Below are 27,981 nucleotides of genomic sequence, written 5' to 3'. Positions count from 1 at the left end.
GGTTTTTGGGTTTTTTTATTTTTTTGTTTTTTGATGCTTTATTTTTTACTGATATCTTTCAAACTTTCTCCATAAATATTTTCATCTTATGGTGAAATTAACTATTTCAATGCAATGGCTAATAGATACGATGAACTAGAAGGGAAACCTTTGAAGCCAAATATGTATCAATTATTTTTCTACTTTTCATAGCCTATAAGAACTTATTTTTACTGAACAATACCAAGTAGGCATATAAAATATTCAAAACCACTAATACTTTAGTAAGTTGGTAACTTTAAGTTACAAAGAATATATCCATTTTCCTTGCTTATTCTAACTTATTCCCACAGGTAAAATCCCATTAGTAAATCTAGAATATGTGTGAATGCAGCATTTATTTGAAGGCAGATCCTTACAATGACTGTTATTCTAAAGCAAAAGTGTTTAGAGGATTCTTAAGAAAAGAGATCCACTTTAAAAAATAGTCATCACTTAATGGAATTCTCCTCAATTATATGGCTATCCCTTTTTTCCCTCTCACAGTTATGGGAGGAAAAGTAATCATCATGTAGTTCACAGCATGTGTAACTTGTCTTATAATTACAAGAGATGCTCATTCTCTCTATAAATACTTCTTGAGGAAGCAAATAACTGATCAACACCAAGAAAGCTAAGTACACACAATACGTCTAGTTTGACATTATTTATTTCCCTTGCTTTCCTCCTCTGGCTGTCTTTAGGAGAGATGGAACAAAGGAATCGTATTGCTTTGTTTTATTTAAAAGCAAAACTAGATTTTTGAAATGCAGGATTCAAATAGTTGTCTGAAGGGAAATTTTGGATGGCTGGGGCACTTCTATTCTCTGTACTTTTAGTCAGAAAGCTGTAAAATTTGAAAACCATGATTGCTGGAGTATTTTTCAATAACTGTCAAATGGCTATTATTTATTATAATAAAATTCTCATTTAAGTTGTAAAATTAACACCCAGAATTTAGTTTTGGGAGAAGGTGACTTGAGATGACAGCTACTTAGGTTAGTGGGCCTCAATCTGTCATTCCCCCTCCAGATCTACTCTCCACATTTCTCCACCCTGCCCTGGCCCTGGGGTGTTGACTTCTATGGGATACCTCCACCCTGCTAGCTCTCAATTTGATCTGATGTGTTGGAGTCACTGGCAGGAGACCTAAAGGTAGAGGAGTGTGAAGTGGGGGATTTATTGCCCTGGCTCTCTCTTTATATGCTTGACTTGGATTGACTGTTCTATTTGAAGCCCACTCCACACAGTTCTTTCTGCCTCTGCTTCTGGTAACGGCTTCCTCTCTTTGTCCTTTCAGTCATGTAGGGTTTAAGGAGTTCACTCTAAGCTGACCTGGGCCACTGCGCTATCCTTGTGGTTTTCCTACACCTTGACTATACCTTTTTAATCATCCCTTTATTAAGCTTATGTAAATTCTGCTAATTTGAGTGTGCCATCTGTTGGACCCTGAATGTTATAGTTCTTTATTGATTCCACCAGGCAAAGTGCCACTGACACATCACATGTACATGTAAACAAAGCATTTATTTAAAGTCTTGGCCATTCAGTGGATCACTTTATAATACAAAAATATAATATAATTCTTAATTGCATGTTTGACTCATTTTTAAAGCAGTGGAATATAATTAACTTGCAATATCTAAGGATAACTAACATTCAAACAAGGTTAGAATGACTCTGATTATAATTAATATATTATTAAGTCTACCTTAATTGAATCAAATACTTTTCATTATTCCTTTAAAATGATCGAATTGCTTATATGGAAAGCACAAAACATGTTAGATATTCCATTTCAAAATATTTTCCAAAACAGAATTTATTTTTACTAATACATATATAAAGAGAGAGATTTACCTTTTCACCAGTTTCTCCTTTCCTGCCTTCAAAACCTTGCTCTCCCTGCAGAAGAAGCATATAATACTTACAACACACATAATTATTTCAGTGATACTGGCAAAGTCTCTAACAAGAAAAATAAATGATTATAAATAAAAAAACATTTCAAATACGTAATCTCTAAACCAATATTAAGCTACACAAAAGTAGAGTCCTAAATACTAAAGGAACAACTTTCTAGAGTATAAGCTGTAGCTTTACTACTTCCTAGGCAATGAAATCTCTATAAGTCTGATTTTCACCATGTATAAAGTAACTATGATAATAGTACCTTCCTCATAGGTTTCTTTCGAGAACTGAAAGCATCAGCATAATGCCTAGCACTGACTGTTAGCCATTATGATGATGATGATGATGATGATTTCACTAGCTGTAGTAGAAACAGCCCTTTTCAAGCTGCCTTCTGTAAGAGTTTGAACATTCTCTTACTGATCCAGTAAGAGTTTCATGATGAATGAGTTCAGATGTGAATCCTGCCTGGCTCCAGTTCTGACACCAGCTCCATGCTTTTCAACACTACCCACCTCCTGACTCTCAGGCACAGAAAAAGGCTGGTGGTTGCAGAGATGCTTGCTCTCAATCCTCATATTTATACTAAAAGGCCTAAGTCCCTTTTTCCTCAACTAAATTTTCTCTGATTCATACAAGCTTATTTCCCACTTAATTTTGTGCAGATATTTATACTACTAAAGTTCCATTTCAAACATTCAGTGACTATTCACTGAGTGCCTTCTCTATGCCAGGCACTCATCACAACATAGCTCGCAAATGAGAGTCAGGGACAGGTGATGCTCCCCCCCTCCACCACGGACCTAAGAAGCAGTCAGTAAACATTTTCTGAGTACACAAAGACAAGGGATGAAGGGCTGCTTATCTCCAGCTTTTTCAGTCATGCTTCAACAAGGTGACAATTGGTGTAATTAAAATTCATATGCTAGAAAAAGAATGCCAGCTTTTCCCAATATGTGTATATATGTTCAACTATACATTATCAAATATGTATATTTGTTTAGATGTACACATATTTATACATACATGATTAAATATTAAACAAATATCTCTACTTCATCTGCCCCCAAAATAAAGGTATTATGAAAGAAAATAAGTTAGGATTTGGGTATTTTTGCTACTGACTGCATGATCTACATTTTTACCTAAAATATAGACTTTAACTTGATCTGTTAATTCAAGCTGACATCGAAGCTGCTAAATGCTCCCAGTACATCAACCACAATGTCAGCATGATGCAGCCACCATAAACAGCTGCTGGAAAGTCCAAAACTATTTCCAGGCAGATAAATCTGCACATCCCTTGGCTTGCAACTTGACTCGCAGACACAGCACATGCTGTATCAATGGGTTTTGTCTAGAACGGCTGCAAAGAAATTCAGAAGCATGCCATTTCATCACTGCCAGCTCAATCTTATTATCTTTGTCGAGCCAAGTAAAAGATTTTTCAAAAGCTAAAACTATAAATAAGTGCATATCTGTCTTAATGGTTATTTTCAGCTGCATAGAAAAACCTACATGCAATTGTAACTTCTGAAACTTGTAAATAAGACCTATGAAATATCTCCAGGGCATAGAAATGACACACTTGGTTTGGTGGGCATCTAATATTGCATAAATAAGACTCTCTCTATGGTGGGATTATCTGAGTGATATCATGACAGCTGTTCCCACCTGAAGTAGCTCCACAACCCTCCAGGAAATTGAAATAGACCCATTTCTGTATTTTCAGGAATGCTGGCCACATACAGTCTACTCCTTCCCAGAGGGTGAAATCAGTCCTTGGACTACCCTTACCCCAATAAAGGTGTAATAATGCAATTCACCTTGGTGAAGAGAAAGATACTAGGCACAGAAAGAAGTGGTCTAGTCAGTGCAAAAGGCTTCCCCACAAATTTGTTATTCTGTGAGATATTTCTTGAAGAGATGACCTGTCTGTAGCATCTTTGTGATATTTTAATATTTTATATATTGGGGCATGTGTGTATGGAATATGAATGTGTTCATGTGGCCATGGGGTGTTATCTCAGTGAGTGGAGACCCACAAAATAAAAAACAAAATATTAAATTCCCATCCTGGGAGTCCTGCTACATTCTCTAATAGAGTGGCAAGAATCTCTAGAGTACATAGGCAGTGCCTAGTGAAAGAGGACAGACCAATACACCAGGCCCTTGATATTAACACTTGTGTTTATGAACCTTGTTCTTGTGAAATTGAAACTTAGTCCAGGATATCTATTGCCTATGAGTTACCTCCTGAAAACCCCCTTGTTACTCAAATATTGCCTCTCTCCAAGCCAAGCTCAGCATATAAGCTCGCTGCCTTCTCCCTGGCTTGGGACATGACTCCTGGGGATGGGCCTTCCTGGCACCAAGGGATTTTTACCAAGTGTCAACTAGCAATACATTTGGAAAAAGACATTGACAAAGGGGGAAATATTAAATTCAAATGAGTTTTTATGGCTAAGAGATTTCAAAGTAAGTAGGGAGGTCATTCTAGACGTTATGTTTATACATGTCTGAAGAAGATCTCATTGAGTGCTACAGTAAACAGTGCTTCAAGTAGGGGCTGCTGAGGGCTCTAGAGATTATAGGCAGGGCAGACACCCAAGGAAATCAACAAGCCATTGGTGGGCTTTACCTTGGAATATATGATAACCTATCACCCCAATGCATCAGAGTTAGACTCATTTATAATTTTCTTAAACATGGTTCATCTGTCACTTTTATTTGAACCTATAATTAGCACTATACCCACTAATTGTATGTCCCAGAGACTTAAATCTTTGGTCTGTTTATATGTCAGTTGAACCTTGAATCTCATCAGAATTGTAGTGAACACTTACTCTCCAGTTCATCAGACTCACACAGGACAATGAACAAAATGATAATGATGGACAACACCCATCTCAAAAAACTGAGAGTATCTATTGCCGCAAGCAAAACAGTTCCATCCATCTGCCCCATGAGATCTAAGTCTCCTCTCAATTGAAAGTAGAGTGGCCATCACCATCCTAAAATTCTCAGGATTGAGGAATGAACAAACATAAAGGAGGAATGCAGCTATGGACCTTAATAGATTTACTATTATTCTAATAATGGAAGAACTTGTAATATTGATATAAAAATAATGGTCACCAGAGGTTCTGAGGGGATGGAGAGGGAAGAATAGGCATAACATGGGACATTTGGGGGACAATGGAATTGTTTTGTATGATATTGCAATGAAGGATGCAGGTCATTACACATTACACATTTTGTCAAAACCTACAAAATTGTACAGTGCAAAATGTAAACTGTAATGTTAATTATAGACCTTGATAGTAGCAATGCTTCAATATTTGTTCATCAGTTGTAACAAATGTACCACACTAATTAAAGATGTTATTAATAGGGGAAAATGTGAAGGGGGTGGGGTATATGGGAGTTCCTATATTTCTGATGTAACACTTCTGTGATCTAAAACTTTTTTAAGAATAAGGAAAAAAATATTTTATGTACCCATTATGTCAAATTCAATCTGAGATACACAGCAATGAAGATAAGCAAGAAATAAACTAATCTATCAAAGACAGTGAGTTTGGTCCATTCTACATTTTCGACTCTGGCAAATAACAGAGAAAACCTTTCCAGAGCAGGTATGTACTCCCACAGCCCCAGCAAGCAACTCTGTGGACATCTCTGGAGAAGCATGCCGCTAAAGCTCTTATAAGCATTCTACTAGTGTTGTCCCTTTGAAAGGGGATTGCTTCCAAGGGTTCCCTTTACAGAGAACAATTGGTTGGGTTTCTGAAAGAGCCTTTGAGAAAATTCAGTTTCATCACGTACATTTTCTGAATCCTGACCAGTAAGTACAAATTCAATATTCAAGATGTTAAAGTTCAAGATGTTTAGATTACATGAAATATTCAAAAACTCTTTACCTTTTGGCCAGGTAAGCCTGGATCACCATGTAAACCATTTTCACCCTGAAAGAAATGCACAGAAAAATTTTATTAGCCATAAAAACAAAGGAATACAGACATTTTTGTGGTCTTTAACAACCAATTCTAATGCTGCAAGAAAAGGTAGCCTAATACTGAACATGCACCCCACGGAGGGTCTTTCCATTTACCCCTTACCTCACAGTCCCAGGATAACCACCTCAATTTTATAAATAAGGCAAGGGAGGTTATGAGAGATTCAGTAATGTGCTCAAGGTCACTCCACTAGGGACACTAGCTGAGATTTGAGCTGAGGTCTCTCTGCCCCCACAGACAGTAATTCTCTATTAAGCTATTTGGTATCCCTTATTTCCTTTTCTCTCTTTCAAACCTTTGGGCATACTATTAAAGTCCAGCTTTCTATGGAACATAAACTGTTCTTAAAACAAACCTATCAGGTAGATATTATTATTATGTCCTCGTTACATAAGTTACACAGTTGGTGTGGTAGAACTGGGATTCAAACCTATACACTCCAATTCTGTCCCTACCCACTCCCCTACACTATCTCTGGGACAAGTTCTAATTCTGACTTTGTGACCTCTTATTTAAACATTATATATATACAAGCATGTTACTTTCCTACTTCCTACACCATATCTGCTGATGCCTTCAGATCATTGATGAAGACACACTCAATGCCATTTTATATGAAACAGTTACTTGGGAAAATATTTAATTCTTGCTATTCACCTTGTTCCTTTGTTGGGTAAAATAGTTTTCAGTAGAAGTCTATCAGTTTCCATTACTGGAATTAAAGGTCATTGCTTTGACCAGTCTGGTTTGTAAACAGCTAACCAGCTAGAATGAGATAGTCCTGGGAAGATGTTCATATTATCAGCCAAATCTAAAGAAGTTAGCTGCTAATAGGAATTTACTTAGGCTCCTGAGTTTCCAGATACAAACAGTTCAAAATAAACTAACAATTCTATTTACCTACTTTATTCTTATTAAGCACTTATATTTATAATTTATAAGATAATAGTTTTCCAAGTGTTACTTATTATATAATGCAGTTAGATACCATTTCTTAGAATTCTTTAGGAAAAAATCAAATTTAGGAAGGAAAAAATCACATCTTCAAATTCTAAAATAGCAAAAATATATTTAGTCTACTGAACCCAAGGAGATCTGTATTATTTCATTAGTAAATACATTTTTGGAAAGTTTTGGTGGTTCTTGCTAGAGGTGTACTTCTATATACATATTATTTTAAAGATAAGATGTTTCTTAGATTAGATTAAATTGTTGATTTGTTCCTCTATGTAACTACTGAAGGCAAGTTTGTTGTTAAGTGTAATTGTTGAAGCATTAACAAAATATAATATACTTTTCTGTGCAGTAAATATATTTCTATCATTTTAAATGAAGTGTTGTAGTTTTAAACATCAGACTTCATACAAATCTAATAGAAACTTCCAATTTGATTTGATAAAGTGGTAGTAAAAGCACATAAAGTATTGATGCCAGGGAACACTCTATGGAAACAGAGCTTCTGTTACTTATCACAGAAGTATTTCCACTTGTTCATAAGGAGTAGAATTATTTGCATCCATTTGTTCAATACAATGTTTTATATTGTATTACAAGTCATACATGATAACAAGATATGGCATGTAATTCAATAAAGTACTCTGATAGTATACACTGCCAAAAATACATTTTAGGGGAAAAAAGTAGTGATAGTATCTCTTTTTCTTTGCTCACTGCCCCTTCCCATGTACTGAGTGCTCTGATACTGGTTCCAAGTACTGCACGCCAAGTCCCTCCACTGGCATGTGTCAGGTTAGGGTATGCCCAGGCAGGCTGTTAATTAGGTACCAGAACTCTCTAATTCTATGATATTGAAAATGCCTCTCTTTTTTTAAGTGACACCAATTTTACGATTACTGCGATTAAAATAATATGTTTTCCTTCGGCCAGTGTTAATAGGTCTCTGCTCCTTCCTGACTAGGAATTTGTCTTATAAATGTAATTATAGACGCTAAGATAACCCAATGGGCACACTAAGTACTCTCACAGGAAAGGAGTTGGGCATGATCCACCAACATGTAGAAGATTGTGAGCTATTGCTAACACTGTTGAAGTTAAGCTCACAACTCTGGAACTCAGAAACCTTTTCATTTTCTTCTCATTGCTGTTCCTGAAGTTAACAGTGATGCCCTAGTTAGAAATTATGAACATTCTAAATTTGTCATTATTCTGTACCCTGAGGGATAAAATAGCATATTTTTTATCTCTATGCAAAAAAAAAAAAGAGTATTTATTAATTAATGCAAAAACTAAAGAAAGAAATAGTCCTATAGAGCAAAATTTTGTTTCAAACTATGGATAATGATGTTTCTGCTAGGACTTTAAAACCTTGTTTAAGTCAACAGAGTGAACCCTTTTTTACACTCAATTTGAAGCACAGATTCAAAGGTCTGGTGCTTTGGGTAGTTGGGGCAGACTTACTACTATCTATCAATTAACTGCCTAAAATTCCTGAAGGGCAGACATTAGTTGTTTTTTCTGAACTCCTGTTATTCTTTTTTTTTTTTTCCAATTTCAGTACAGGGTAAAAAATTATGAGGATAATAAGATGCTTCTCTCTTGACTTCCAATCAGTATTTCTTTCACTATTAAAAGAAAATTAGGAAAGTGGCTCTGGCTCAAACAGTTGGGCTCTCATCCACCATATGGGAGCTCCTGGGTTTGTGCCCCGGGGCCCCCTTGTGAAGGCAGGCTCGCCCGCATGCTGTGGAGGGCTGCCAGCCTGCAAGCTCTGTGTAATGCCGCCAGCCCTCAAGTGCCTCAGAGAGCCAACTCAGCAAGGTGACGCAAAAAAAAACAAAAAACACAGAAGAGTGTGTAGCAAATGATGGACACGGAGAGTAGACAGCAAGCAAGCTGCAAGGGTGGGGAATAAATAAAAATAAAATACAGATACAGAAGAATGCACAGCGAATGGACACGGAGCAGACAGCATACAAAAAGCTGCAAGGAAGGGAATAATAAAAAAAAAAAGAAAGAAAATTAAGGGTGGTTGTAGCTCAATCAGTTGGGCTCCCGTCTACCATATGGTTGTGAAGGCAAGCTGGTCCACGGCCATGGAGTACTGACGGCCCGTGCCGGCAGAGTGCTGATGGCCCGCGCCTGTGGAGAGCTGGAGCAGCAAGATGATGCAACAAAGGGAGAAAAGCAGACACAGAATAATGCGCAGCGAATGGACACAGAGAGCAGGCAGCAAGCAAGCTGCAAGGGGGGGGCGGGGGAATAAATAAAAAATAAATCTTAAAAAAAAAGAAATTAAGGCGGCCATGGCCTCAAGATGGTGGAGTGACACCATCTTCAGAGCTCTGTCCCACCACAGAAGCTTTGAACAACCAACAAGAACTGGAAGAAACAGCTTTTTTAGAGCTCCAGAAAATAGAGGGTTGCAGTTACAAGGGGAGTACAGAATCAAGATAAAGGCTTTTAAAAGCTCTAGATCTTGCAGTGCTTGGATGGCCCTTCGCACACCGCTCAGCAGGAATTAGCCCACCTTCCTAGTATGGCTCCCTGGTCAGGTTCCAGAGAGAGCAGAGCGGCCCTGGTGCACGTGCCAGGAGCCTGTGTGTCTGGTTCAGTCTGTACAGTGAAGTTTGAGGGACTCACTGTCCCAGAACTTGCACTGTGTTTACAAAGCAGCTCAGAGAACTCCTACAGAAAGCTGTGGGAGAGCAGTCAAGTCGTGCTGCCTTGGGCAAGGAAATGCTGGCTGTGGAACATCAAGTGCAGTGCCCAGGACCCCAGGAAACTGTTTCCTAGGGAAAAGGGACATTTGTAACCATGTAAATGGGAGAATTCCTAGGGCCAACTACAAGGACAAGACATACACACAGAAAGGATCAGGGAGGCCCTATGCTTGGCCTGGAGCTATTCTCATAGCCCTAAAGGAGAACACTTGCACAGGTCAATTTGCAAAACTGGGAAAATATTTTCTTTTTTTCCTCCTTTTTTTTTCTGTTGGTGTTGATGATGATGATGTTAGCTCCTGGCATTCAAGGAAAACTTGGCCATAACCCTAGTGGGATGCAAGTTTAAGGAATAGATGTCACACAGTTTAAATGTCAGTGATAACATATCACTGTATCAAAGTGTCCAGATTTCAACAAAAGGTTATAGACCATACTAAGAAACTGGAAGCAGTGGCCCAGGCATAGGAGAAGATTAAAGCACTAGAAACCATGGCTGAGGAGGACCAAGCCTGGGACATACCAGACAGACTTTTTAAAATGGTCCTAAATATGCTCAAACCAATAAAGGAAAACATGGGCAAAGAAGTCAAGGAAATCAGAAAATGACAGATGAAGCCAAAGAGAATATCAACAGAGAGATGAAAGTTATAAAAAGGAACAAAACAAAGCTGAAGACCACAGTAACAGAAATTAAAATTCCTGACAGTGACTCAACAGCAGATTGACGCTGACAGAAGAAATAACCCATGACCTTAAAGACAAGATAATTGAAAGCTTTCTGTCTGAGTAGCAGAAAGAAGAAAGAATGAAGAAAAATAAACAGAGCCTGAGGAAACTGGGACACCATCAAGCATACCAATATATACAGTGTGGAAGTCCCAGAAAGAAAAGAGTATATTCAAGGAAACAATGGCTCAACACCTCCCAATTTAACAAAAGATATGAATATATATCTCTAAGATCCTCAACAAACTCTAATCATTGTAAACCTAAATATTATAATCAGACTATTGAATGCCAAAAGTAAAGAGAGAATTCTGAGAGCCACAAGAAAGAAACAACATGCCACAAAAAAAGGAGCCACAATAAAATTAAATGCTGATTTCTTATCAGAAAACATGGAGGCAAGAAGGCAGTGGGATGACGTATTTAAAGTATGGAAAGCAAAAAATTGCTAACCAAGAACTCTATATCTGGCAAAATTGTCTTTCAATAATAAGGGAGAGATGAAGACATTCCCAAATAAAAGCTGAGGGAGTTTGTCATTATTAGACCAGCCCTACAAGAGATGCTGAAGAAAATTCTCAGGTTGAAAGGAAAAGCACGTTAGTTGACAGATGGAGGCCACATGAAGAAATAAAGCTCTCCAGGAAGGGTAATGGCACGGTAAATATAAATGCCAGACTACTGTACTTTTGGTTTATAACTCCACTTTTTACATCCCACAGAACCTAAAATGCAAATGCATAAAATGTAATGAGAAATCAATGACTTTGGACTCATAATGTAGAAACATATCATTAATGAAAAGAACTATACAAAGGAGGAGAGATGGAGTGATATAGGAACACAATCTGTGTATACTATTGAAGTTAAGTTGAAAACAAAGCAAACAAGATTGTAGATTTAGGATGTTCAATTTAAGTCCCATGGTAACTACAAAAAATACATATATCAGAGAATTTGCAAGCTCATAAGTACAAAAATTAAAATACAGGTTGTCGGGCAGGGATGAGGGGAAATGGGGATTTAATGCATGAAAAAATGGAAGGTAGTAAAGATACCACAATATTGTGAATGTGATTAATCCCATTGAATGGTATGCTCAGGAGTGGTTGAGATGGGCAAGTTTATATTGTATATCATAATATATCCCCATAATTTAAAAACAAAGAAAGAAAAACTAAAGAGACAGTGATAATTAACTACAAATCAGGATCCTCTATGGGATCTAGCAAGGGAGGAGAAAAGGCTCGAAGGGACATTATTGGAACATATAAGAAGACTGGAATGTAAACTGTAAGCTTCTTATCCATGTAAATTGCTTGAACTTGAGAACTGTAGTTGAGGTGGTTAGATTAGTGAATATCTACTTCCTAGGAAATATAGAGTAGTATTAAGTGTTCAAGGAACATGATATATATAACCTACACTCAAGTGTTCAGAAAATGGATAGATCAATAGAATAGATAGAATGATATGGCAATTGTAGCAAAAAGTTAAACTTGGTGGATCTGTGTACCTGGAAGGTAGGGGTATGTTGGAGTTCTCTGTATGGGATCAGCATTATTTTTGTAACTCTCCTATAAATTTGAATGTATTTCAAAGTAAAAAGCTAAAATAAAGTATAATCAATGATTCCCATAGCAACCAAAACTCTTAAATTTTGTTTCTGAGGCCTGTATTTTGTTAAAGGTTTGTTACAGATTTGTTTATTTGCTTAATCAAAGAGCCTACGTCCTTCCAGTTACAAATGCAAGCCACAGAAGGGCAGACGAATGCATGTGTAATATAAAACATGGTAAAATCCAACATTGCTTCTGATAGCATTGCTGATCACGTAATTAGTGTAATACATAGCATGTCTTCAACTGCATAGAGCAATAAAAAAATAATACCCTTTCCAGAACTCAGAATAACTTCCTTGAGAAGCTTTTGGTAAAAACTTGGATGAGGTTTAGGGCCAACTGTTAGCTTTCTGAAAAACTGATTGCAGGATTTGTTTTACCTTCTTTTCATGACTTCCAAATTCCCTGCAGCCAGCACAGCTAGGCATAAAAATAAGTTGTTCATTTTGTTTCTACACTAAAGAATTAAATTTGACATATTCTGTTTTAGGACATGTTTTCCAGGAACCTAACCTTTTGTATGAATTTAGAACACACTTGGAAACATCAATATTTCTCCACTAACTAATTTATATTCATTAGAAGAAAATTTCTATAAAAGGAATATTGAGTGAAATAGCTTGAAGAAGCATCTGAAGTGGAATGCTGGAATTCTAGCAAGAAAACTAATAAAAAGGAAGCAAAACAAAATAATTTTGATTTTGTGCATCATTAATGTGACTTCTACATTTCTGACTATAGTCCTGCATTGGACTATAATCTTCAGAAATTGAATTCTATGTGGTTCTCAAATTGCTGACATGCAGTTAAATATTTCTGAAATTATATATATGTATAGCCTACCTTTTTCAGATATCTCATACAGTCTGAACTCTTATATTTTAAGGAGGACAATTATTTTCCCTCTAGAGTCTGGGACTCTTTTCCAAGAAAATTAATATCATGATATATATATTTATATATATTGCATTGGGTTTAAAATGTCAAACCTTTAAAATGCTTTATATTTCTTGGATCCTTAATGCAGCTAAAAATTGGAATATATTAACACATTAATGTTCAGGATAAAGCAAATTTAAAACATTCTTAATCATAGAATAAATGAGAAATATCCTATTAATTCTTATTCTTAGGGATCATTTTAAAGAAGGGAAAAGTAGCCCACCAGAAGTAATGTATGGTTGATTGATGTCTTATTGATAGCAATATAAATATGGGCAGTCAGCAGCAGCTGAATTTAACACCTATTGTCTCAACATCTTCTGTTCCTGAGTGTATATGTACGGGTGTGTGTGTGCACACACACAAGTATATACAGGTACATGTACCTAAAAAACTAGCAGGATGGATATTCTTAACAATGGGACAAATATAAATCCATATGTTTATCTCTACCACCTTCTCCAAAGAATCTGATGAGGTACTGACTCTATTGAAAGCTTTTTAAAATCAGGCATTTTCCGTGTTTAATTTGCATTGTAGAGAGCAAAGAAAAAAAAAAAAGAAAAAAAAAGAAATTCTGTAGGTAGTTACTGCATCAAAGCTTTCTGAACACAAATTCACCTTCCAACCATCAGTCTTATTTCTGCTACCTGCAATCACTCTGGAAAAATACCTTAAAGGCTTACACATGGCATCCTTTTTGTCACTATCAAACCTTCTATTCTGTAAACTAATATTTTTCAACGACGTTTGGAACCCTTAATGCTACAGTCACTGTAATTGGTCAGCCAATAGGTCTTTTAAAATGCGGCCCTCAATTCAGCACATCACTCCAGAGGTAGCAGGGCCATCATGTGCATGCACACATGCATGGGTGAGCACACACAAACACACACACATCTTGTTCTACACACTGTCTAGTGTTTCTGTTAATACAACTCACTTTTTACAAAGCTGAACTGTTTAGTATATTGAGCTGTAGTCAGCTAGAACCATTAAGTTCTCCCTTCAAAGTGAAGTATTTTACAATTTGTTTTCAAATTAATTTAATGCAAATTATACTAACAGTTACTCAAAGACAAGAAAAAATGGATATGGTTTGGGAAGATAGACATTTCCGTCAATAGATAGCAAAGTTAGGGCATGAGTCTTAGCTAATATTGTAGAACCCATTACAAAATCTGGGCTCCTGTGTAACTTCAGTGATTTTCTTAAAGTGGATTTGTCAAGAACAAGTGTGTTGGCTTTTTACTTCATTGTGGGATGAACTGTAAGACCGCCTTTAAGTAAACCTGAAGTTTCATAAAGAACTAGGGAAATAGAAGACATTTAATGGGAATCATCTACTGAAATATCTGCAGTATGGTAATTGACATGAGAATCAAGTATTCTAACAAGTGAAAGATGATTTATGATATAAAGAGAATGATTGTGTCATTGGGAACACCTGACTGAGGACAGTGAGATACCAGTAACTGCAAACTATTTCCTGTCGAAAGTGTTCCTTGCGATGAGTAATTTATAGTTCTATGCCGTATCAGTTACTTCAACTCGAGCTTAAATGCACCTTTGGTTACTTATCTTTAGCCCTGAGGTAAACAGTTGTGAAGATATGGAGAAAGACACATGCCTTGACAATGTTGTGATGTCAGGAGATTTTTAAACATAGCTTGGATAAAAAGGGAGCAAGATAACCTGAAGATTTATGCTTAAGGGAGGATATGCTTTCTCCAGGAGAAAATGGTAAGCAAATCTGGAGCTGAACACACTTCTTTTACTGTATTTCATTCCAGGAAGCGACACCTGTGAGCTTCACTAGGTAAATATTTGCTAGTTCCCTGAAGTAAGCTTCTGAAAAGTACAGAGCACTGGCACTGAAGCATCGCTGCCCTCAAGGCCCTTTTATACTCTCTGCTCAGCATGATTTCCTAAGAGTCATCCTCTATTTCTCTTCTTTATTTCTGGCCCGGGGCTAAGGCCTCTGGAGTTGTGAACAACTCAACAAGCATATATCCAGAACCAATTAGGTGTCATATGCTGTGCCAGGTTCTAGGATTACAGAGATGATTGAGACACCAAGTCCTCATCCTCCAGGAGTTCACATTTTAGCAGAGATAAGACAGACAATACTGGTGGTGTAAATCAAGTGCTATATGAGCAGAGTGAAAGGGCTGATAATTCTTCCTGGTGACCAGAGAGGTTTCATGAAAAAGAGACAATTTTTCTTGAGCTCTGAATTTAGTAAACTGTGAGAGCACATTGATGATGGTAGGGAAGAAATCAGTGACTGTGGTCACACTTTCTAACCTTCTACTCTTACCTAACAAGTTCATTCAGTACCATACACTACCATAACTGCCCCTGATTTCGTTGTCTAAAAGCACCTATTAGACAGATCTCCTTTAATAAAACTATTATACCTGAAATCATAATGCCTTTATAAATTACCAGTTACATCTTTAAATTCACTCTTCCATATGACAGCAATCTACACCAAGAATAAAACAATTAACCATTAAATTGTGCAGAAAAACAGAGAGCATGTGATCTTTTATTATAGCAATACTTTAATATTTACTAGCTAGATGCTGATAGTGCATTAAACGAAATAGGAACATCAGCAGACTAGGTTCTAGAATTCTGGCTGTTTAACAAATAAAAGTCAAGTGCCTGGGTGCCAGATACTCTGCATGTGTTGAGCTTCTCATCCATCTGTTGTTTTCTCTGCCAACTGTTCTAGTTGGGGTGTGAGGAGCAGAAGACATTAGAAGGGAATAAGAAACCATTAAGAAATTGTAGAGTGGGCAAGTTTCTTTTTCCTGTACTTCTATAGTCTCTGTCCTCATGTTTCTGTTATTTCAGTGCTCTATGGCATTGATATAATGCCCAGAGATAAGAAAACTAATGAGACTGCCATGCTAAAAAAGTAATTTTTCACTGATAATTCAAGTTTCCTTCTTGAAACTTAAATAAGTGAAGCCAAGAAGTTTGGCAAAGTATTTTCTTTGTGGTACCTTTCTCTATCACTTAATGGTTTCAATTTCTACAATAAATTGCCACATACAAATAGGTAATTTAAATTTTTTTAACTTGGGGAACTCTAAGATTAAGCTTAATTCTGAATGACAATGGAAAAGCTAGGTGAACACATCGTACAAATAATATAAAGAGGGAGCCAAATTACGATTATAATATAATAGTCTCTAGTTTTTCCGCTAAACACTTATGTTTCTGAGTCTCTGAGGCATTAATGCTACATCTGTACTAGGACTGCCTCAGAGCGCATCATAATTCACAACAGCTAGCAGCCTTGCCCGCACTTTCATAAACTGTAACACCATCGGCCTTTATTTCCTGAAGCTCAGCCCTCTCATAAAATGTCTTTTTAGGGAAATTTCATTTCCCAGGAGAAAAGAAATACAAAGACTGTTAGGATACAATGGATCTGTCTAGTTCAGTCTCATACCATTACAATGGCTGATAGCTTCAGAGTTTATGGTAAAAAGACCTAACGTACAAAGCACCTCGTCTTAATGAGAATAGTTAGCCTGGCTATTTTTAAGACAGGCAACTTGGCAACTCCTTCATCACATTATCAGATGTACTTCTTAAGTGCCTTAATGCATATGGCATTTTACCTCTAGAAGCTTGGTTTATTTTTTATAAAGTCATGCTACTAAATCAAACACTTTTGTTTTTAAAAATATATACACTATATATATATATACACACACACACACACACACCTATATATATGTATATATATATAAAGCATACGTGGTAGAGAACATAAAGAGAGAATTTTTTATGTTAGTGTTGAGATTAATGTAGAGAGTGGTAATTGTTAGGCTACCAGAAGTAGGCATGTAGCAAATAGAAGGATTGCCCGAGTCAGGTGTGGGAAGTTTGAAGACACATTTCAGATACAATTCTGAATTTAGAAAACAAACAAAACCATATTGCTTTCATAATACAAATTTTGAAAGGTAAAGCTAAACAAAATCCTCTCATTTGATGAAGAAACCTGCATGATGATTAACAGGTGGACAGGTCTACTGCCTGCTAGGAGGGAGTCAGTCTGTAAAGGTTGGGTAGAGTTTTAAAAGGGCCCATGGGTTTGAAAATGCTGAGGCTCTTGAGACACTCAGGGCTTACTGGCACAAAAGATAGGGACCACACTGTACAGATCACTAACTAGGCTCACAGGCAAACAAATTTAAGACATAACTGAGAATTTCCTGTGCAAATCTGGATACTTGAGAAACTATCCAGATGAGATAATATGGGAAAGGTACAAGGGCTTTGCAATCATATGGACAGAGGTTCAAATCTTGACTCCACTATCTGCTGGCTATGAAACATTGGGGAAGTTTTTTTTCTTCTAGATCTCAGTTCTTAATCTGTAAAATAGAAATGATAAAACTTACTTCATAGAGGTGTTCTGAGGATTGAAGAAATAGTGTAAAAAAAGGCTCCTCGTAGTGCTTAGCACATAATAATTATTGAGTAAATGCCTACTACTATTTTTATTACTATGATCATAATTATTATTGTAAAAATTTATACTTACATTTCTCTATTAAGGAGGGAATTTATTGGTTTGCTAACATTTAGTTTGTTTTAAGAGATCAAAGGTATCTAAATTATGACTAATTTTAACATTTTCTACCACATATATTTTGAATAAATAATAGAAATTTCCTCAAATGAGTTGTAATTTAGTCTCATGGTAATCCAGAGTTTAGAAAAATAGGATTATCATCAAACTGTTGTTTTTTTTTTTCATAGTATCTGTCTTTTACTGAATGCTCAGTATATCAGGTACTGAGCTGGCACTTTTAGAAAAAATCTCATTTAATCTTTAAGACAGAGCTAGAAATAGGTACTATATAATTTCATTTCACAGAGGAGAAAACTGACAGAGTCTAAAAAATATGCCCTAAATTATTCAATTTGCTTTGATTCAAACTCAGGCAGTATAACTCTGGATATTTAATACTTGAATAGTACAATAATGATGGCTAGAATTTATTGCATACCTATTCTATGAGAAGCAAAATTAATTTAATAAAAATATTTCTAGTAAAATGACTATTTTAGGACAAATTCTAAGTAAGTCGGTAGGGAGAAAACAGGTTTTGGCATAAATCAGGCTCAATTTTTACTCGATTTTCACTACCACATTATTAGGATTAAGATAATGGAAAAGTAATGATTCTTATTTTTTTAAACACCACTATTCAAAGATTACTTGTTAAATTGACATAAAAAGGTCAAGGAGAGAAGTGAGATGATTATTTCTTTGAAATATTTGGGTAGTGAAAGCAAGCATGGTTTGTGTGTTGTTTGGGGGTAAAGTGGGCAGGATTTGATTCCAGTGTTAAAATCCTCATCTCATTTTTCTACTGCACACAGTGAGAATGTGGGTGTGAATGTGTACGTGTGTGTGTGAAAAAGAAAGAGAGAGAAAGAGAGAGTGGGTGCAATCTTATGTATCACCATTCACTTATCGTGGAAAGTGAACCATCCCATTAACTCATTTTGATTGACAGTGGCTTCTATCCAACCAGGTGTGCCAAAAGTCACCAGTTACCTAATAACACTTGCATACATAGAGTATTTTTTTTCTTATATAAAAGAAAATTTACCAGCTCTCTTAGGCAAAAATCCCAACTATGCTTAAAGAAATATAAAGAAAACAGTTACTTTTCTGGAGCATTGACAGGAAGGCCACATATATCAGTTTGAGAATACATAGTGCAAGTCTGTACTGTGTGAAAAGTATTATAATTACTAAAGAACAGTATTAAGTGCAACAGTTTTTCATCCTCAAAGTCCCTATTACTCCATATTCCATAAATCATGAAATAGTGCTGTTTAGAGTAGTAATTATTTTCCCAGGGCCCCACGGAAAAAACAAAAGAAAACAAAACATATCACCTCAGTAAACTAATACTTTATTCAGGGCATTGACTTTTAAAAAAATTGCTGCTATCACCTCAACAAACTTTAAAGTGTATGTTTATTTTAGAATAATGGGATTTATATGCAAATCACTTAATTTATTATAGAATACTCTAAAGAGCAGCTACTATAAATATATATTATTCTAGACTCTTCAGAACATGCCCCATTTCATCAATATATACAGTTTTCTAGCTTAAATTTTAAACTTTAAGAAATTTTTAAAAACTTCACTTTGAGAATATTGTACCTGGGATATATGTCCTATAGCACTTTGCATATGTTCCTGCTTACTATGAGACATTTAAATAATTCAATTTTCTTTCATTTATTTTTTTAACAGAACTCTTAAGTGTTTCTAATTCTAAAGGAAAAAAAGATCGCAAATGCTGAGAAGCAGAATCAAAATTAAGTTCTGGGATGCTTTGTGACTACTTCTGGGAGATATAAATGAGTCACATTTAGTCAAATATGGGAGATAGATATATAAGGATGCATAAATTTATGAGCAAATAAATTTTCTTTGGAGATTTAGAGGAAGACCAACCAAGGTATTTCCATCATGAGACAATGGAAATATCTTACCCCAAACACAAATTCTCATCTTACAACTATGATGTAAAAATTTTGAAATTAAAAAAAATTATATGATGTTGATATTTTCTCATTGTAGTAAAATATTTTATAACTTATTAACTCTACCAATATATCAATAGATAACATAAGAGTAGTTTTCTTGTTATTTTAATTTTTCATATATTCATTAGAATTATTTTAAATACATGGTAACCTGTGGATTACAGAGGGGAGAAAAACAGTCTTGCAGTGACATTTTTTTCACGCTTGAATGTTACATCCCTTCAATAGCTAAATGAAGTGACAAGTTAGAAGCAGACCTGGCACCACTGTGACTATAACCTTGAGGAAAGGACATAGTCAAGGGCTTGGTGGATATTGGGAAGGTATTATCCTCCAAGTAGGGTCTCTGAAGAAACATAACCTGATACCAAGTTTAGTACCATTGGATGCTGCATGAATTCTCTAATCGTCTGTGAGATTCTTTAAGGAAAATTCAATTAGACCCAGAAGAAAACTGCTTGATGAAACACAGGAGAATATGTGCCAGGATAATTTTGCTACCTTTTTAGAACACCATAAATACAGCTTCTCTTTTATCACATTTGCTTCTTAAGTTACCTGGAGACAGTGTTTTCACGGTCACTGATTCTCATTAACTGGTTTTGTAAGTCTCACTCAGTAGCCACTTTGACCAAATGGGGCCCAAGGGCCAAGGCTTTCAGTTCCTGAAGTTACTTGATCCAACTGGTTTATCGGTAGTTGGAATCCTCCTTTATGATCATTAACATTTTACTTTAAATGTTGTATAGGATGAATCACTACACAAGATTCATCCTACAAAATTGGGCTTCTAGGAAAAGGAACACAATCTTTTATTCTGAGCAGTGTTTGTCTCTGCAACACTCTGTCCTGCTCCAGTTCCTTCATGTTGCCCAAAATGCCCTCTTTTTTCTAAGAATCTCTATTTTGTCCTAGAGAATTTCTTGGCTTGCATACTTAATTTTCTAGATTATTGCTCTGTTATTACCAGGATCCTTGTTGCAATTGATTTGATCAACTTTAGACTAGATTGACTCTGTTGATTCATCTAGGTCTTGTAATGAATCCTGTCTGTTGACAATTCCAGCTAAGGAGTCCAGAACCTGTTCTATTACCAGTCAGCAGCAGTTTAAACCTGGTTTCAACAAACAAAGATCCAAGAAAGGTCTCTTGGTGCATTGAACTAGTGACATTTTATACCAGTCATAGTGAATGTTGTTTTAAATTTTAAAGTATGGCAAGGGAATTTTATTCTGCTTTCCTATCATTTCTCCTATAAATTTATATAAATCTTACTTTACACTCTTTAGTAAAGAAGTCTGATAATCCATGTTATAGTTCAAGTACTCCAGTGGTTCTACATTTCATTTTTAAAAATCCCATTTAAAAAAATAATTTAAAAAATTTATTGATCTGGAATCTAAACAATCAGATTGTTATGATAAATTTTAGGAAAAGATTAGTGAAATGAGTGTATCAGGCAAATCTAGATTGGCTAATCTCTTTAGAATTTGGGTGACTGAATAGTAATCTCTAGGGAAAAAGGCACTTTAGAGAAATTGGACCTTTGACCAAGTGCTTGAGGGAGCTTTTACATCTTTTAATGCTATCCCCAAGCTTAAACCAGAGGAGAGATGGTAACCAAAATAAAAATTAACCTGCAGCAAGATATTATTATTCAATAAAGTTTGTTGGATTGCCTGAGTCCAATAGCTACAGTACTATAGGAGTAAAGAATTTGCATAGTGGACTGAAAAATTTTTGAAAGGAAAAAAGCAGCAGCAATGAAACAGTAGATATCAGAGACATATTTAAGAAGGTCTCAAAAAGTACCTGTCCAACAGTCCCTGAACCTCCTACCACTTCACTTTCATTTACTCCTGTGACAACTTTAGGTGAAGATATTATTGAAGATAACCATTGAGTCATAGCTTTCTAGACAATGAAGCACAATGGAATCACTTGGTAATTAGTGCAGGTAAAATAGCTAAGAAAGTAAACATTTTTTTAGTGAAGAAGAACATTTTCTTATAATCAACATGAGAAATTTTTAATAATGCAACAAGATATTAGCATTATAGACATGGTAAAAAATAGGAAAAGGTAATTGAAGTTATAACTTATAAAATAGTAATATAGGGGAGTAGTTGTGGCTCAACTGATAGAGCATCTGCCTACCTATCATTTCTCCTATAAATTAAAGTAATAAATTCACTGGAGGGTCCAGTGTTTTTTTTTGTTTTGTTTTTTTTAAGATTTATTTTATTATTTATTTCTCTCCCCTTTCCCCCAAACCCCGGTTGTCTGTTCTCTGTGTCTATTTGCTGCATCTTCTTTGTCAGCTTCTGTTGTTGTCAGCGGCACGGGAATCTGTGTTTCTTTTTGTTGCGTCATCTTGTTGTGACAGCTCTCCGTGTGTGTGGAACCATTCCTGGGCAGGCTGCACTTTCTTTCACACTGGGCGGCTCTCCTTACAGGGCGCACTCCTTGCATGTGGGGCTGCCCTACACGGGGACACCCCTGCATGGCAGGGCACTCCTGGTGCGCATCAGCACTGCGCATGGGCCAGCTCCACATGGGTCAAGGAGGGCAGGGGTTTGAACCATGGACCTCCCATGTGGTAGATGGACGCCCTAACCAGTGGGCCTAGTCCACCGCCGGAGGGCACAGTGTTTGATACCCAGGGCCTCCTGACCCTTGTGGTGAGCTAACCCATGCATAGTGCTTCTGCGCGCAAGGAGTGCCATGCCATGCAGGGGTATCTCCCGCGTAGGTTTGCCCCACGTGCAAGGAGTGTGCCCCACAAGTAGAGCCACCCCGCGTGAAAAAAATGCAGCCCACCCAGGAGTGGCACTGCACACATGGAGAGCTGACACAGCAAGATGATACATCCCAGTGCAGCATGACGAGAATGCAAGCAGACACAGAAGAACACACAGTGGATGGACACAGAGAGCAGACAACAGGGGAAAGGGGAGAAAAATAAATAAAATAAATCTTTAAAAATAATAAAATAAAATAAAAATAGTAATATATTTAAAATTTCTACAAAAAAACTTGAATAAGTTATTGAACTGCAACACTCTTATGACTGAATTTATTACTTTAAAATTATCTTTATGGCAGTAGAGAATAAAACATAAAAATCAACCACTTTATGGGCTAAATACTATATTTATAGCATTTTATTGATGATTGAAATATATTTCCTGTACTTTTAATTATACCATCTGGTGTGGTATTATATTATAAGGTATTTATATAGATTACTTAATTTATATCTATATTGTAATATGTATTAAGATATTGTATCATACATAAAATGTGAAATTAAGAAGACTTGACTGCTCTTAGAATAAGGCCAATGCTCTAGAGCTGGAATTGACAAGCTTTTTCTGCAAAGAGCCATAGCAAATATTTTAGATGTTCGCAGGCCATGTGGTCTCTGTCACAATTACTTAAACTTTAGGTTGCAGCACAAAAGTAGCCTTAGGCAATATGAAAACAAATAGGTGTGGCTCTGTTCCAATAAATCTTTATTTACAAAATCATACAGTAGGTCGGGGGTTCTTAAGAAGGGATCTGTAAGCTTGAATCGAAATTCAAAAACACATTATTCTCGTGGGGCCATGTAGGTGCAGGTGTCATACATTTATTAAATAAAACACAGTATAGTGTAGACTTAGTAAGGGGTCCATGGCTTTCACCTAACTGGCAAAGGGGTCTGTGAAACAAACAAAAAAGTTAAGAACCCTAGCAGTGGGTGGATTTGGCCCATGGGCCACAGTTTGCTGATGCCTGAAATTTCAAATTTGTTCTGTATATTTCCCGTTCTTACCAGATGCAACTTTATAAAACAGCCACAAAGTTTAATTAAGTAGCAAACCAACATACCTTTTCCCCAGGGACTCCTGGAGCACCATATTCACCTTTAATACCAGCTGCACCCTAGAATGTAGAAATATTCATTAGGAGATGTTTTTTAAGGTTCTTTAATTGCTAATGTTGTCAAGATAACCTACAATTTCACAGATGAGTTGCTTTTGTTTGCATCAAAGTTTGTGTCCCGGAGTTTCTTTCTCATATTGTCCCCAAACTCATTAAACAGTACTTTTGATTATTATAATCATTCAACAGTTAATAAATATCAAAGTGCTAATCAAAGGCAACACTAGACATTCTCCATGAAGAAATACATAATTCAGCTTTGTTGCTTTTTGGTATTTATCAAAAGTCAGGAATAATTATATGGTGTTTACCCCAAATACTACCAGAAATTAGTTTAAATTAGTTAAAAGCTATGTCCTGCCCAAAGTTTTCAATTCAAATAAGTAATGAAATTTCAGATTCTAAAGATACCCATATTTGTTGTTTCATTTAGTCGGACTTTTCTTTACATTCCAGGATAAACCCTGATGGTGGGTCAATCCAATTTTCTGCCTCATTGTTCTTCCCCTTAAACTGCTGAGCCTGGCTAGAAAAATCCACCCAATAAAGTCACCTGAGGCTGCCCTGATGTCTTTATCACAAATTTATATACGTTTATCCTTAAACTTTTTGAATGAATGAGTTTTTTTTTTCTATCACTAAAGCTTTGGTAGAAGTTAAGAAATGTATTATACATTTGTGAATAATACCACTATTATTCCAACATTATAAGCAATTTCAGGTTTAAGACATGTAAACGAATTTCACTTTTGCATTCCTGTAGATTAGATAAGATTGGGTAAAATTAATGCCAAAAAAAAATTCTCAGTGAATTAATTCAATATATTCATTATTGGATTGAAAGAATGAGGAAGCATTCTTCATTTCTCATATTAACCAAGGCAAAGAAGTCAAAAGCATAATACTAAATCCTATTACTGTGAAGTCATTATTAAGGGAAAATATTCCTTCCTTTTTAAAAAGCATTATGAACATATTTGTATTCAATTATTTTTTTATTGATGTGGTGTGGCTTTAAAATGGACATATGACTAATGTCAGATTGGAGAAAAATAAGGGGAAATTCACTAGTAGTCTAGTAGAAGTAGAAAGGAGTCAAATAAGTTAATTTATTCCTTTTTAAATTACTTTGATTTTCTATAAAAAATATCAGCAAGGAGATCATTTCATAAAGCCAAATCTTTTGGTGAAATTAACTAGAGACATAGAAGATAATAGTTCAAAAATAAACTGGAAAATTATTCCTAAAATAGAACCCAATCATACTCCCACTTAGGTTCAGAAACATTGAAATTGAGCTGCTATTTTACAGAACTCAGAGAAAATTTCAACTCTAAAGTGGGTGAGGGTATTAGCAAGGGTCTTAACTGAGAAAAGTAATGTGGTTGCTAAGTAATTAGGTTGCTAAGTACACTTGCTAAGTAAAGGGAATTAAAAGATTCAGAAAATTACAATAATTGAGCTTAAATGAGAGAAAAGTATTAATTATTATTTCAAAGAACGTCATGCAGAGTTTAGTCTTGGACAGAGGGCATGGTTAAATTGGTTTGATTAGGTGTCCTGATATGGAATACTGATTACAACTAGGTGTTCAAACACAAGAGGTAGTATTTTAAGACATCTTACTCCATGAGTGAAAATCATCAACTTTAGGAGAAAAAAACACTAAAAACAGTAAATTAGATTAATGAGATATCATAGTATGGATGAGAAAATAGGAAAATAAATATTAATCATGCCAGAGCTTATGGCTTTTTCCCCCAAAATACTTCATTGATTAATTGGCAATATTAACTAAGAGTAAAAGAGCAATAGTAAATAATAAAACACTCTTTCATGATTTAACTTCTCTAGCTCTTTCCTTATAAATTGACTCTCTGCCTATTTGGCAGAGTCCACTGAGTAGAATTTGTAGGTTCTAGAAACAGGTGAGTTGATGATTTAGACTTTTCTTGTGGTATAGAATTCATTCGTTCATTCAACATATTTTTAGCTCCTATTATATGAGGTTTCAGGTACGGAGCTCATAGAACTCACATTCCATTTGGGAAATAAATAGATAAATAATGGTAGTGTTCCTGTCAGATGGCAACAAAAAGTGCTGAAAACTCTAAGAAGGTAGAGTGGAATGGAGAGTTATGTCTTATATAGAGATGTCAGAATAGGCCTCTCTTTTAAGGTTTTTTGAGCAAAAACCTAAATGATGTAAGAGAGCCAAGTAATATCTTAGAAGAACATTCCAGGCAGATGTAACTTGTTTCAAAACATTGGAGCAGAAGTGATCAGGGGAAAGGGTAGGAGACAATATGAGAGGGGGGTTGTGAGAGCTCTATAGATTACATAAGGTCTTTGGCATTGGCATTTACCTTGAGGGAGATAAGAAGCCATTGGTAAGTTCTGGTTCAGGTGGACTTGCATGATTATTCAGAACAGTTGTCTAACTCATAGTGCATGGGCATACATAAAAATAGTATTTGCTCCTTACAAAGTTCCACATTAATGACTCTCCAAACTTATCTTTAGAAATAATGTAGTGAGTGATACATAATTTAGAAAGAGATTCCAAAGTTGTAGTCTCAAAACTTTTCTCATTTTATCTCATTGGACCCAAAGTAAAATACACCAAAATATTAGTAATATATATCTTATAGTTAATGAAAAAAAGTAAATTATAACTGTATCTTGATAGTTCCTAATTATTATCTAAATATAACAATGTAAGGAACCTTTCCAAAACTAGTACAATGGATCTAGAGAAAGTTTGGCCAAATAATATTAAGAAGAAAAGAGGGAGTTGAGTGAAATATTCAAATCATTGAGATTTTAATGTACTAAAAGCATATACTCAATTGAAAAATTCTAAGGGATTACCTAAAAAAGTGAAGATTTCTTTATTTTTGGTCAAACTACATATGAAATTAAATTCGACCTATATCTCCACCTGTCCTTCAACATGTGAACAATTACAATGTGGATAGGAGAGCAGAAGAAACATATGTTTGAGTATCTATAAATGTGCTAGTTTCTGTTACTAGTGCATTATGTACTTTATATTATGTATTTTATAATACTGTTCACTAAGTATTATTAATATATATATATATATTGGGTTTTTTTTTTTTTTAAAGAAGATGTATTTTTAAAGCCAGTAAGAGATTCTGACTCCAAGTGGTACTAGATCCAATATACCATCCTACTTCCCCTACATATTCTTTCTAGGGCTTACAGACTAAAAGGAAAACCTTTAGAAAACACCTCATTCCCTTAGTAGCACTGCACTTCTGACCATTCACAATCTTAAATATCCAATATGCTTTGGAGCAAAATTACTTTTGATCTTTGTCTCATAGGCATTATTTTGGGCATCTGCTGTAATACTGAAAATTATATGCTGGAATCAAACACAGAGGAAACCCCTCTTCATTTATTGCAACTTGAAGTTGCAGGATCATACAGTGCACTAAGAACAGGGACAGACCAGTTCTTAACTCTTTAAAATGAAACAATGAAACCCTGTTTTATTACAAATGCCAGAAAAACTGAGAGCCTTCATGGCCACAGTAATCTGAAGTAATTTTTACACCATAAGGGTTATGTTGATCTAATCATACTTTCAATATATTGAAAAAAGTAACAAAAGTATACAGATTAATTATTTGCTTTTCTTGGTAGACTATCAATCCATTTTATCCCAGAAGTTTTGCCCTGTCATTAAAAAACTCATCTTTATGAGTTTTGTGTAGTCTATTTAAAATAATAAATGTTAACACTTTAAATATATCACAAACGGGGATTTGTTTCATAAAATGTATTGTAACTTAAGATAAATTATATATATATTTATGGTTTCCAATAAATTTTGTAATATCTAGCATTTTTTACCCATTTCTTCCTACTGATTTTCATTCCAGTGGAGGGAGTGAAGGTTCCTTGAACAAAACATGACTAGATTATAAACTCAGGTGAGCAGGTCCTGTGCTTTCTTGATATTACTGTAGGTCCAGCATCTAGCACAGTTGTAAGAGCAGAAGCTCAAAAATAGTTGATGAATGAATGAACAAATTAAAAAATGAATATTTGACTGTTGAAGTAGGAGACATCTACTATGATTAAACAGCATGGAGATAAGAATGTGTCTTTAAAAGAATATACATGCTAACAAGAGTGACACAGCACTTAATCAAGTTTTTTTCTTTAAGAATTTAAAGTTGATTTAACAATTTTCTTAATAACTACTCAAATAAGACCGTACTGCAGACACAGAAATATTCTTTAAAGTATTTTATTCCCTCTAAAATCAGCACGTGAAATTTCTCTTCATGCCAGATTCTTAAAATCATAGAATTGATAAGTGAAAGAACTAGAAAGTCAAGTTAAGAGATACGAATGTGTATCACATCATGATCACCAATAATTTAACCATTTATACCTTCTCAAAGCACTTTTGTGCCAATTTCATAATGGAGACAGAACAGTACATGACATACCCTCCTTTACAATTAAGGAAAATGAAAGAGAGAGACTGGGTGA

The 27,981-nt window shown here is 35.4% G+C and overlaps 1 protein-coding gene across 1 annotated transcript in view; it reads right to left on the bottom strand.

Moving 5' to 3' along the window:
* The window catches only part of COL19A1 (collagen type XIX alpha 1 chain), a 376,839-nt gene that overhangs the window by 270,092 nt on the left and 78,766 nt on the right, over positions 1–27,981 (bottom strand). Inside the window, exons 10-12 of the mRNA XM_023585875.2 lie at positions 23,398–23,451; positions 5,853–5,897; positions 1,879–1,923 (exon numbers count right to left, since the gene is read on the bottom strand). Of these exons, the coding sequence (XP_023441643.2) occupies positions 1,879–1,923; positions 5,853–5,897; positions 23,398–23,451 (144 nt within the window). The remainder of the gene's footprint in view (positions 1–1,878; positions 1,924–5,852; positions 5,898–23,397; positions 23,452–27,981) is intronic.

This window comes from Dasypus novemcinctus, chromosome 11, assembly GCF_030445035.2.
Source record: "Dasypus novemcinctus isolate mDasNov1 chromosome 11, mDasNov1.1.hap2, whole genome shotgun sequence".
In the NCBI taxonomy this organism is placed as follows: Eukaryota; Metazoa; Chordata; class Mammalia; order Cingulata; family Dasypodidae; genus Dasypus; species Dasypus novemcinctus.
Note: the sequence above shows the minus strand (reverse complement) of the source record. Positions and strands in the feature narration are given on the sequence as shown.